Source organism: Trichomycterus rosablanca, chromosome 7 (assembly GCF_030014385.1).
Source record: "Trichomycterus rosablanca isolate fTriRos1 chromosome 7, fTriRos1.hap1, whole genome shotgun sequence".
Lineage (NCBI taxonomy): Eukaryota > Metazoa > Chordata > Actinopteri > Siluriformes > Trichomycteridae > Trichomycterus > Trichomycterus rosablanca.
The window spans coordinates 40,874,598-40,887,381 of record NC_085994.1 but is presented as its reverse complement, the minus strand read 5'-3'; the positions used below and the strand labels follow the sequence as shown (position 1 = coordinate 40,887,381).

Sequence of the window (12,784 nt, the reverse complement as noted above, 5' to 3'; positions counted from 1 at the left end):
AAATAGTAATTTTCTATTGCTTAAATAATTAAATAAATAATTTTCTGTTGCTTAAATAATTAAATAAATAATTTTCTGTTGCTTAAATAATTAAATATATAATTTTCTGTTGCTTAAATCTTGTTGTCTCTGGGGTTTAAAGAGACTTAAATTTGCTTCTATGACTTACACATTTCATGTGTTCCTGTGCTTGTGTGTTGTGTGTGTGTGTGTGTGTGTGTGTGTGTATATATATATATATATAGATGAGGACTCTTCCTCCTCTCTGGTGTCTGTACTGGGATCGTTTATTAAATCCGTGTTGGTGAAGTACTGGATCTTCTGCTGCTGCTCCATGTTCTTCGTTATTAGTTTTTCTGGGAAGGTGGTCGTCTACAAAATCCTCTACATTTGTCTGTTCCTCTTCTGCACCGTCCTCTACCAGGTGAGCAGGACCAGGGAGCAGGGGGTAAAGGACGTCGGGTTAAATTATTTATTATTTTGTTATTATTGTTTTTCTTTTTGTAGAGCATAGTTTGGCCAGCAGGTGGAGTACGGAGGCTGAGTTGTCTACTGATCTTTACACCGTTGCCTTGTATCCCTCTGTCGACTGGACCTCCGGCTGAACTCTGTGTGTCTCTCTCTCTCCGTTAGGTGGAGTACGACCTCTGGCGACGTGTTCTGAAATATTTCTGGGCGGTGGTGGTCGGTTACTCCATGCTGGTTTTGATTCTCATCTACATGTACCAGTTCAAGACCGTCTCGGGTCTATTTCGGCAAATCATAGGCATGTCGGAGGAGGGGTGAGTGTGGTATCCAGATACACCATAAATACAGATATACCGTAGTTACAGCTGGTTACCGGGCGGTTACCGGGCGATTACCAGGCGGTTACCGATGTTTGATGTGGTTTTTAACCCGACAGGCTGCGTGATCTGGGTCTGGAGCAGTTCGACACGGTGGAGCTGTTTGCTCAGATTTTACTGCCGGCCGCTTTCCTCCTGGCGTGTATCCTACAGTTACATTACTTCAACAGCGACTTCCTGTCTCTCACCGACCTGCAGAACGTACCTGTGCACAAGGGGCCTTCCAGGTAGCGCCGACCCCGCCTTCTAAACCAGATATTACACCAATATTTAGTTAAGATTCCATGGGTCTGTCTAAAAACCTAGTGAGCTCCCTACTACCTACCTGATCAGCTGCCTCAGTAAAGAGGATTTTAATTAGACCTGGAGCTCATAAGGCAGATTATTTAGACGAATTAAGGCGCCTCAGTAGTTCACTTTTCACATTAGTATGAGTGGATCAGACACAGCAGCACTGCTGGAGTTTTTAAACACCTCACTGTCACTGCTGGACTGAGAATCATCCACCGACCAAAAACATCAAGCCAACAGCACCCCGTGGGCAGCGTCCTGTGACCACTGATGAAGGTCTAGAAGATGATCGACTCAAACAGCAGCAATAGATGAGCGATCGTCTCTGACTTTACATCTACAAGGTGGACCAACTAGGTAGGAGTGTCTAATAGACTGGACAGTGAGTGGACACGGCTGTCCACTCATACCAGCACAACACACACTAACACACCACCACCATGTCAGTGTCACTGCAGTGCTGAGAATCATCCACCACCTAAATAATACCTGCTCTGTGGGGGTCCTGACCATTGAAGAATAGCATGAAAGGGGGTAACAAAGTATGTAGAGAAACAGATGGACTTCAGTCAGTAATTGTAGAACTACAAAGTGCTTCTATATGGTAAGTGGAGCTGATAAAATGGACAGTGTGTGTATAAACAAGGAGGTGGTTTTAATGTTATGGCTGATCGGTGTATATATCATATTAGATCAGATATTAATACCAGCTTTTGTGTTTTGATTCAGCAGAATATTTTAAATAATAAAACAAATCAAAATGTCATGGACAAAAACAAAGGGACCCTTAATCTCATTTTAGATGCAATCGGTAAAAAATTAACGATTTCTGTGACTCTGAATGAGACGTCTGGACCTGTCAGCAGGTAGGTTGGCCCACTCTAGCGGTCTCAGGGAGACGTGGACTGACACAAGGCTTCATTATTCTGATTTTCTGGAGTATAACGCATCTGAATTAGTGGCTGTTAAGGTACTGGACAAGTACACTGCCAGGTTTTTACTGTTGGGCCCTTGAGCGAGGCCCTTAACATTGAGTTGCTTAGATTGTAAACTGTGACGGTACTGTAGGTCTGCTAACAGAACAACATCCATCCTGTAATTTTCCTCTCCTCTCGTACCGTGTAGAGAAGAAGAGCTGAGAGAGGCGCTGAAGATGATGTCAGACACGTGAGTGAACAGTTTATGTTCTAGTCCCACGTACGGGTGATATCTGGTATCTGATCTCTAAACGCTCGTCCAGCTAAGCTCCATCATTACTCCCATCATCCATCAGCTCCACCGGGCCTTCCCTAAACTGTTCTGTACTGACTGGAATAATCAATTGTTCTGTTTGGTTCTGTTCTTTTTGGTTCTGTTTGTTTTTGGTTCTGTTCTGTTTGGTTCTGTTTGTTTTTGGTTCTGTTCTTTTTGGTTCTGTTTGTTTTTGGTTCTGTTCTTTTTGGTTCTGTTTGTTTTTGGTTCTGTTCTTTTTGGTTCTGTTTGTTTTTGGTTCTGTTTGTTTTTGGTTCTGTCTGTTTTTGGTTCTGTTCTTTTTGGTTCTGTTTGTTTATGGTTCTCTTTGTTTTTGGTTCTGTTTGTTTTGGTTCTGTTTGTTTATGGTTCTCTTTGTTTTTGGTTCTGTTTGTTTTTGGTTCTGTTCTTTTTGGTTCTGTTTGTTTTTGGTTCTCTTTGTTTTTGGTTCTGTTTGTTTTTGGTTCTGTCTGTTTTTGGTTATGTTCTGTTTGGTTCTGTTTGTTTTTGGCTCTGTTCTGTTTGGTTCTGTTTGTTTTTGGTTCTGTTCTTTTTGGTTCTGTTTGTTTTTGGTTCTGTTCTTTTTGGTTCTGTTTGTTTTTGGTTCTGTTTGTTTTTGGTTCTGTTTGTTTTTGGTTCTGTCTGTTTTTGGTTATGTTCTGTTTGGTTCTGTTTGTTTTTGGTTCTGTTCTGTTTGGTTCTGTTTGTTTTTGGTTCTGTTCTTTTTGGTTCTGTTTGTTTTTGGTTCTGTTCTTTTTGGTTCTGTTTGTTTTTGGTTCTGTTCTTTTTGGTTCTGTTTGTTTTTGGTTCTGTTTGTTTTTGGTTCTGTTTGTTTTTGGTTCTGTCTGTTTTTGGTTCTGTTCTGTTTGGTTCTGTTTGTTTTTGGTTCAGTTCTGTTTGTTTCTGTTCTGTAGTAATCGCTTGTGTCTGAGAGACGCTTATAGTCCTGATTTAGCTCCATCTGATTTTCAGCACAGAGATGGATCCAGCACAGTTCCCGTCCCCTCTCTAACAGTCCCATGTTCACTCCTCATTCTGTGTCTGTTGCACCGTGTCACTTAAAACTTTTATTATTTTATTATTATTTTATTCTTTTACCATTTATTGTATTTCAGGATTAAAGAGAACATCGAGAAGCTTCAGCAGAAGTAAGAAACGCCGCTCATCATTTTCCTCCTTTATTTTCCAGCTGGAATGTTTATCCTGTAATAAAAATGAATGTTCTTCTTTTCTCTGACAGGCTGATGAAGGACCGACTGGGCACAGAGGAGCCGCCGACCTCCGGCTCGAAGGAGAGCGTCTTATTAAACTCGGAACAGGACGGGAAGGAACGGGAACACCGGGGACAGGAACATGGGGAACAGGAACAAGACGAGGAGAAGGATGGAGATGAAGAACCTGAGAGAGATAAACCAGGAGGAAACGAGGAGGAGGAGGAACCAGGAGAGGAGACAGAAGATCAGGGTAGAGCTTCAGTTAGGATGATTTGTACTCGTGCTTCTGTGTGATGATTTTATTTCACAGTGTGAATGATTAATGAAGCATTTTATATTAAATCAGAAACTTTTAAAGTTCAGGGCGCCACCTAGAGGAGGTGCTGAGCTATTGCGGGGGGCTCAAGGTGGGTAGCACTGCCGCCTCACAGCAGGAAGGTTCTGGGTTTGATTTTTAGCTGGAGCGGGATGAACTGGTGATACAACACGGTCCTAGTGTGTGTGTGTGTGTGCAAGTGTGTATGTATGAGTGTATGTGAATGTTTGTGAGTGTGTGTTTGCCCAGTGAACTGCACCCCCCATGACCCTGACCAGGATAAAACAGTGGTAAAAACAGGCAGTGAATGAACATTCATGTTACTGATGATGATGATGGTGTGTGTGTGTGTGTGTTGTTGTTGTATGTGTGTGTTGTGTGTGTGTGTGTGTGTTGTTGTATGTGTGTGTGTGTATGTGTGTGTTTTGTTGTATGTGTGTGTGTGTTTTGTTGTATGTGTGTGTTGTGTGTGTGTGTGTGTGTATGTGTGTGTTTTGTTGTTGTACGTGTGTGTGTGTGTGTATGTGTGTGTGTTGTAGAAGCAGAAGAAAACAGATGGATGATGTTGGTGGATCAGATCACTGAGCTCCTCCTGCAGGTCCTGATGTTGGTCGGTAAAGCTCAGGAGCTCAGCTGGCGGCTCCTCGAGCTCCACAGCCTCAAATTCGTTGCTGCGGGCATCGTCTGGGTCAGTCTGAAAGAGGTCAGGGGCGCAGAACACACACACACTTACACACACACACAAGTCAGGCTGCCATACCTCTGACACATCTATAGTAGCTGACCGCTTCTTTTCACCTGCATGAGGCGGTTTCACACAGGGATCAGTATCGTGTACAGAGAGTCACACACTGATCACAATTATTCAGTCACTGTGCAGCACCTCGACCAGCCAATTGCAGAGCTCAGATTCTAACTCGAGAGATAGCATGTGACATTCGAATGAGTTACTGGTCATCCTGGTCAATGGAGAGTCGTGTATATATAAACACATGAATGTATATAAACATGAGGATGTGTATTTTTTATATAGGCGTATGTACAGTGTATCACAAAAGTGAGTACACCCCTCACATTTCTGCAGATATTTAAGTATATCTTTTCATGGGACAACACTGACAAAATGACACTTTGACACAATGAAAAGTAGTCTGTGTGCAGCTTATATAACAGTGTAAATTTATTCTTCCCTCAAAATAACTCAATATACAGCTATTAATGTCTAAACCACCGGCAACAAAAGTGAGTACACCCCTTAGTGAAAGTTCCTGAAGTGTCAATATTTTGTGTGGCCACCATTATTTCCCAGAACTGCCTTAACTCTCCTGGGCATGGAGTTTACCAGAGCTTCACAGGTTGCCACTGGAATGCTTTTCCACTCCTCCATGACGACATCACGGAGCTGGCGGATATTCGAGACTTTGCGCTCCTCCACCTTCCGCTTGAGGATGCCCCAAAGATGTTCTATTGGGTTTAGATCTGGAGACATGCTTGGCCAGTCCATCACCTTTACCCTCAGCCTCTTCAATAAAGCAGTGGTCGTCTTAGAGGTGTGTTTGGGGTCATTATCATGCTGGAACACTGCCCTCCGACCCAGTTTCCGGAGGGAGGGGATCATGCTCTGCTTCAGTATTTCACAGTACATATTGGAGTTCATGTGTCCCTCAATGAAATGTAGCTCCCCAACACCTGCTGCACTCATGCAGCCCCAGACCATGGCATTCCCACCACCATGCTTGACTGTAGGCATGACACACTTATCTTTGTACTCCTCACCTGATTGCCGCCACACATGCTTGAGAACATCTGAACCAAACAAATTAATATTGGTCTCATCAGACCATAGGACATGGTTCCAGTAATCCATGTCCTTTGTTGACATGTCTTCAGCAAACTGTTTGCGGGCTTTCTTTTGTAGAGACTTCAGAAGAGGCTTCCTTCTGGGGTGACAGCCATGCAGACCAATTTGATGTAGTGTGCGGCGTATGGTCTGAGCACTGATAGGCTGACCCCCCACCTTTTCAATCTCTGCAGCAATGCTGACAGCACTCCTGCGCCTATCTTTCAAAGACAGCAGTTGGATGTGACGCTGAGCACGTGCACTCAGCTTCTTTGGACGACCAACGCGAGGTCTGTTCTGAGTGGACCCTGCTCTTTTAAAACGCTGGATGATCTTGGCCACTGTGCTGCAGCTCAGTTTCAGGGTGTTGGCAATCTTCTTGTAGCCTTGGCCATCTTCATGTAGCGCAACAATTCGTCTTTTAAGATCCTCAGAGAGTTCTTTGCCATGAGGTGCCATGTTGGAACTTTCAGTGACCAGTATGAGAGAGTGTGAGAGCTGTACTACTAAATTGAACACACCTGCCCCCTATGCACACCCGAGACCTAGTAACACTAGCGAGTCACATGACATTTTGGAGGGAAAATTACAAGCAGTGCTCAATTTGGACATTTAGGGGTGTAGTCTCTTAGGGGTGTACTCACTTTTGTTGCCGGTGGTTTAGACATTAATGGCTGTATATTGAGTTATTTTGAGGGAAGAATAAATTTACACTGTTATATAAGCTGCACACAGACTACTTTTCATTGTGTCAAAGTGTCATTTTGTCAGTGTTGTCCCATGAAAAGATATACTTAAATATCTGCAGAAATGTGAGGGGTGTACTCACTTTTGTGATACACTGTATATGAATAAAGGCGTATGTATAAAGACAAATGTATATAAATAAGGGCGTATATATGAACACAAATGTATATATACATAAGGGTGTATATATATGGACACATAAATATATATGAGTGCGTATATGTGAACACATAAATGTATATATATATACATATATATATACTGTATATGAGGGTGTGTAGTGCCATATATAGGTATATATGTATATAAATAAGAGTGTAAATATAAACACATAAATGTATATAAATAAGAGAGTATATATGAACACATGACAAATATAAATGCCCATGGTTTTGGAACGTGGTGTCCAACAAGATGATTGTATATATAGATGTTATATACGATGCTTAAAATTTATTTGGTTTTTTTAGGTCTCTTTGATGAATCTGGTGTTTCTGGTGTTGTGGACGTTCGCCGTGCCGTACCCGAAGCTGCAGCCCGTGGGCGCCACCGTGTCGTCGGTCTGGGCCGGGGTGATGGTGGTGTGTAAGATGATGTACCAGCTCAAGTTCATCAAGCCGCCTCAGTTTTCGCTGAACTGCACCGCCGTGAGTAATCGAGGAATGCTAACTAACGCTAATGCTAATGCTAATGTTAATGACCCATGAAGGTGAATTGTTTTTGTTGTTTTCAGGATCTGCTGAGTTCTAACCAGAGCCAGTACAGCGTGAACGTTCCTCAGCTCCTGCAGAGGTCGCTGTTGTACGTGGAGCCGGTGGATCCGTCCCTGTGGGTCGGAGCTCTTAGGAAGTGTGGGGATTCCATCCTGCCCTGCCTTCAGGTGGGTACGGAGACGGGCGGTGTCTGTAGGACCAGGTAAAGACGGTATTTACGGAAACATCAGCATTTAATCTAATAATCAAATTATTCGAATTGAAATATTAGACCAGCAGGGCTTTCGGGCGGCACAGACACAAAGCAGGCTAGTCCAGTACTGCTGAGATCCAGGGTTCGATTCTCAGTGGTGCTATCGCCCGCTTGTGGAAAGGATAGAAGGATAGAAGTCTGGTATGAGGAGCGGATCCACTGTGGTGCCCCCTAGATGGGTACTGGATACCGAATGGGTGGGCTGTTATGTCTCTACTGGACCGGCAGTGAGGCATGAGGAAATGGGGGGGATTCACTCTCTGAGTTTTGAATCTCATACTGAATCTCATCCAGGCAAGCCGTAGCCTAGTGGTTAAGGCACAGGACTAATAATCCAAAGGTTGCTAGTTCAAGCCCCACCACTGCTAGGTTGCTGCTGTTGGGCCCTTGAGCAAGGCCCTTAACCCTCAGTTGCTCAGACTGTAGTGTAAGTCGCTTTGGATAAAGGCGTCTGCTAAATGCTGAAAATGTAAATGTAAATGTAAATCTCTGCGCCCCCTAGTGCCGGCAGCAGACAAAATCGGGCACCAGTCTGCTGGTCGGAAAAAGACGGGACTAAAAAAAAAAGTGGGCGGGGTCTTTGGTGCTGTGTAAGATCAGCGTGTGACTCTCCATGCACGAGACCATCCTCACGCCGGGGGTCGGTGGAGCGAGCACACATCAGAGGAGAATATACCCTCCTCGTACGCCTTGTACGTCTCCAGCAGAGGAAAAGGAACCGGCTATGACTGAATTTGGAGAAAAATATAATATAATATTAGTTGGTTATAATAATGTGTCTTTATTGGTTTTACAGAATCATCTCTTTATTCTGGGACTCCTGGTGTTTCACGTCACCGTTCACCGCCACCAGCGCTTTATCTCCCTCCACCTCAACCTGGAACCCTCTCCTAAAGGGACTATTTTTCAGGGCGTGACGTGGCAGCACCTGGACGTCGGCATCCTGCCCTGCCTCAAATATTTCTGCAACTATTTATTTTACAAGTTTGGCCTGGAGGTATGGAAATGTTCCCGACTCTCTGTGGCGTGACGGCGTGGTCGTGGTTCTGATGCGTAACCCGCGTGTGTTTGTGCCAGATCTGCTTCGTGGTGGCGGTGAACGTGATTGGTCAGCGGATGGATTTCTTCGCGCTCCTGCACTCCTTCGCTCTCGTGGTGGTGTTGGCGCGCCGGCGCAGGAAGGCCGTGGGCGAGATCTGGCCGCGGTACTGCTGCTTCACCGCCGTGCTGATGGTGGTTCAGTACCTGATCTGTATCGGCGTTCCTCCTGCCTTCTGCGCTGGTAAATCACAATACCATCAAAAGTATCGGGACGCCCCTTATAATCACTGAATTTATCTGTTTCAGGCACAACAATCACTAACAGGTTTAATAAATCAGTGAGATAAAGAAAATTCTAAGCCTCCAGCTTGGCAGCAACAGTTTAGGGAAGGTCCTTTCCTGTTCAGGTCTCGTTATATTCAAAAATAAATGACAGCATTGAATTATGATTATAAATATAATAATGAAAATGAATCTGATGTGTTTCAGATTATCCGTGGAGAAAATCGTCCAAGCCTCTGACGTCCAATCAGATTAAGTGGTTGTACCTGCCGGACTTCGCCATGCAGCCCAACTCCACCTTCATCTTCTGTGAGTTTTATGGATTTCTTTATTTTTATTATTATTATTAATAATAATAATATTTATTATCATTATTATTATTATTATCATTTTTTATTATTATTATCATTATTAATATTATTATTATTGTTATTATTATTATTATTTATCATTATTAATATTATTGTTATTATTATTAATTATTAATGTTATCATTATTATTTATTATTATAAATATTATTGTTATTACTATTGGTTATGAATGTTATCATTATTATTATTGTTGTTATTATTAATAATTATCATTATTAATATTATTATTATTTATCATTATTATTATTAATTATTATTAATATTATTATCATCAATTATTATTACTATTAGTTATTATTATTAATATTATTATTATGAAAAATGTGTACATTTATTTTTTATTTTTTATTTTTTTTATTTTTTTTGTGATCTCTTTTTAATCTGTAACCAATCTTTGGCAGTACGATTGTTAAAGCAATAAAGCTACTAATTTAAATCATTTTATAGCATTTTTATTTATAATTATTTTGTTATTATCTGTGTGTGTAACATTTTAACCTGCGTGTGATTCTCTGAGTTTTGCTTCTCAGTAAATAAAGTGATTTTTGTAATATCAGTTAACAGAGTTAAAAACACTTCTGTGAATGATTTACACACTAGCATACACGTCTGTAGCGCTGTAACCCCTCGTCCCCCCACAGACGACTTCCTGCTGCTGTTGGTGGCGTCTCTGCAGTGGCGGGTGTTTGAGGATGAGAACAAGGCCGCGGTGAGGCTGGTGGCCGGAGAGAACGTAGAGATCAGTAAGAGTCTGGATCCTCGCTCGCTTAGCCATTACACCGCCGTGGCTAACTTCCTGCACTGTCGGTACGTGTGTGTCTTGTCGTGGACTGTCGACCTGTCCGGGGTGTTTCCTGTGTTTCGCTCAGTGAATGGGACCCACTGCGACCCTGACCAGGATAGACATGTAATAATATTTCCGTGTGTGTGTTTTTCAGGTCGTATCTGGACATGGTGAAGATCTTTATCTTCGGTTATTTCTTCTGGCTGGTTCTCTGCCTGGTGTTCATCACTGGCACCACTCGTATAAACATCTTCTGCCTGGGTTACCTGGTGGCGTGTTTTTACTTCATGCTCTTCGGCGACACCGTCCTGCTGCAGCCGGTACGCTACGTGCTGCGGTTATGGGACTGTCTGATCGCCTACACCTGTGTGGTCATCTGCTTCAAAAACCTGATTTCGGTGAGTACAGGTACAGATGCAATATCACACTGATTTATCCTGTAGATGAACAAGGAGCGTGCAGCTAAAACAGTGAACAATTCTCAACCTTAAGTGAGATTTAAACCATTAACCCTAATTCACCCCCCATACCCCCATACCCCACCTATACCCCACCTTTACTTCCATGCCTTACCTATACCCCATATATACCCCCATACCTTACCTATACCCCCCATACCCCACCTATACCCCACCCATAACCCCCCTATCCCACCTTTACCCTCCTATGTGTGTGTGTGTGTGTGTGTGTGTTTTGTGTGTAGCTGGGATCTTGTGCTTACCTGGACAGTCTGATGAAGAAGGGCTGCTGGCTCATTCAGGCATTTAGCATGTTCTGCACTATTAAAGGTTATGACGTGCGTAAGTACATAAAATATTAATTATTATTACTATTATTAATATTATTATTATTAAAATAATTATTATAATTATTATTATAATAATTATTATTAATTAAAATTAGTAATATAATTTAAATTAGTAATTTTATTATTATTATTATCATTTTTATTATTATTTATATTATTGTTTTTATTTAATTATCATAATTATTATAATAATTATTATAATAATAATAATTATTATTATTATTTATATTATTATTATTATTTATTTTTTAAATATCATTATTAATGTTAATATTATTAGAATTATGTGTTATTATTGGTAATGCTGGTATTATTAATATTATTATTATTAATGTTGTAATTATTATTATGATTGTTTTTATTGATATTATTATTATTGTTATTTAATTATCATAATTATTATTATTGTTATTATTATTATTGTTGTTGTTATCATTATTATTATTATTGTTGTTATTATTATTTTTACTATTATTATTATTATTATTATCATTATTATTATTATTATTATTTCACTCTGCAAAAAGCACCCAGGACAGATTGAACAATGAATTGATAAATGAATGAATAATAATAATAATAGAATACATGTGGATATGTTAAAATTTTCAGTGCCCTTTTAAATACACACCTATTGTTTATATATATTTAAAGCTAAAACTAACGATGAGTGTGAGCTGCCGGTGGGCGAGGCCGGGATCGTTTGGGACGCCGTTTGTTTTACGGTGTTATTGGCTCAGAGGAGGATTTTCCTCAGTTATTACTTCCTGTACGTCGTGTCTGACCTGAAAGCCTCCAAGATCCTCGCCTCCAGGTAAATAAAAACAAACACGCATGTTTATTAAATCCTTTATCATCGCAGTGATAAACCCTAAATCCGGGCGTGGCCCCTTGGTGCTTTACAGGGGGGCCGAGCTGTTTGAAGCCAAAGTGAAGAAACGTGTGGCGGCCAGACTGGAACTGGAGAAGAAATCTGTGGAGCTACTGAAGAAACAGTCAGTTTTAATTCATCTGTGCTTTTAATTTTTTTTTTTTTTAATTGAACGTTTTTAATATTCATTTATTTTACTGCAGGATGGAAAAAATCAAATCAAAACAGAAAAATCCAGCAGCTCAGGAGACAACGCCACGCCCGGTCGAGGCTGCAGCCAAGAGGGAGCCAGAAATAAATGGTAACAGATTTAATCATCATCATTATTATTATTAGTGTAAATAAATAAAGCTAAAAATATTATATATATGTATATTATTAATAACAGACCTCTGCTGTAAAGGCTGGGGGTGGTACGGTGGCTCAGTGGGTAGCACTGTCACCTCACTAAACACGAGTCTTTAGGCTAGAGTCTAAGTCAAGTCAACTCATGAGTCTTTAAGCTAGAGTCTAAGTTAAGTTACAAATCTTTAGGCTGTAGAGTCCAAGTCAGGTCATGAGTCTTTAGGCTAGAGTCCAAGTCAAGTAAAGTTGAGTCATGAGTCTTTAGGCTAGAGTCTAAGTCAAGTCAGGTCATGAGTCTAGACTAAAGTCTAAGTACAGTTGAGTCATGAGTACTTAGGCTATAGAGTCCCAGTCAAGCTAATAAGCTTTAAACGTATATTGTGTCCACTAGAGGGTGATAAATCTCAGTGGTGGAAACCGTGGGCCTCCTCCCGCTCTGGTGAGTACAACACCGTCCCGGTTGCTCTTAATCACTGTTTATGCTTAAATGAATAAATTACTAATACATGCAGTAGGAAGGGCATGGGTTCGATTCCTTTCTGTGTGCAGTTTGCATGTTCTCTTTGTGTCTGTGTGGGTTTCCTCCAGGTGCTCCGGTTTCCTCCGAAAGTCCAAAAACTTTCAGTCGGATTAACTGGAGTTAAGTGTGTTTGTGTGTGTGTGTGTGTTGTAATGGACTGGTGACCTGTCAGGAGGGGTGTCCTACCTTTCGCCCCAGTGAATCAGCCCCACTGTGACCCTGACCAGGATAAAGCAGACAGTGAATGAATGAACAGTCAAGCATTTAAACCTGCGCTGCACTTAAACATAAATGCTTTTACAATGCTGATGA

At 41.3% G+C, this 12,784-nt stretch overlaps 1 protein-coding gene across 1 annotated transcript in view; it reads left to right on the top strand.

The window, feature by feature from the left end:
* Nucleotides 1-12,784, top strand: part of si:dkey-11f4.7 (piezo-type mechanosensitive ion channel component 2) — a 48,563-nt gene that overhangs the window by 16,275 nt on the left and 19,504 nt on the right. The window contains exons 16-33 of the mRNA XM_062998205.1: nucleotides 246-424; nucleotides 634-782; nucleotides 905-1,072; nucleotides 2,262-2,303; nucleotides 3,482-3,514; nucleotides 3,607-3,830; nucleotides 4,436-4,599; nucleotides 6,954-7,130; nucleotides 7,217-7,363; nucleotides 8,246-8,446; nucleotides 8,527-8,731; nucleotides 8,980-9,081; nucleotides 9,786-9,951; nucleotides 10,083-10,326; nucleotides 10,632-10,728; nucleotides 11,391-11,550; nucleotides 11,642-11,731; nucleotides 11,811-11,908. Coding sequence (XP_062854275.1) covers nucleotides 246-424; nucleotides 634-782; nucleotides 905-1,072; nucleotides 2,262-2,303; nucleotides 3,482-3,514; nucleotides 3,607-3,830; nucleotides 4,436-4,599; nucleotides 6,954-7,130; nucleotides 7,217-7,363; nucleotides 8,246-8,446; nucleotides 8,527-8,731; nucleotides 8,980-9,081; nucleotides 9,786-9,951; nucleotides 10,083-10,326; nucleotides 10,632-10,728; nucleotides 11,391-11,550; nucleotides 11,642-11,731; nucleotides 11,811-11,908 — 2,646 coding nt within the window. The remainder of the gene's footprint in view (nucleotides 1-245; nucleotides 425-633; nucleotides 783-904; nucleotides 1,073-2,261; nucleotides 2,304-3,481; nucleotides 3,515-3,606; nucleotides 3,831-4,435; nucleotides 4,600-6,953; nucleotides 7,131-7,216; nucleotides 7,364-8,245; nucleotides 8,447-8,526; nucleotides 8,732-8,979; nucleotides 9,082-9,785; nucleotides 9,952-10,082; nucleotides 10,327-10,631; nucleotides 10,729-11,390; nucleotides 11,551-11,641; nucleotides 11,732-11,810; nucleotides 11,909-12,784) is intronic.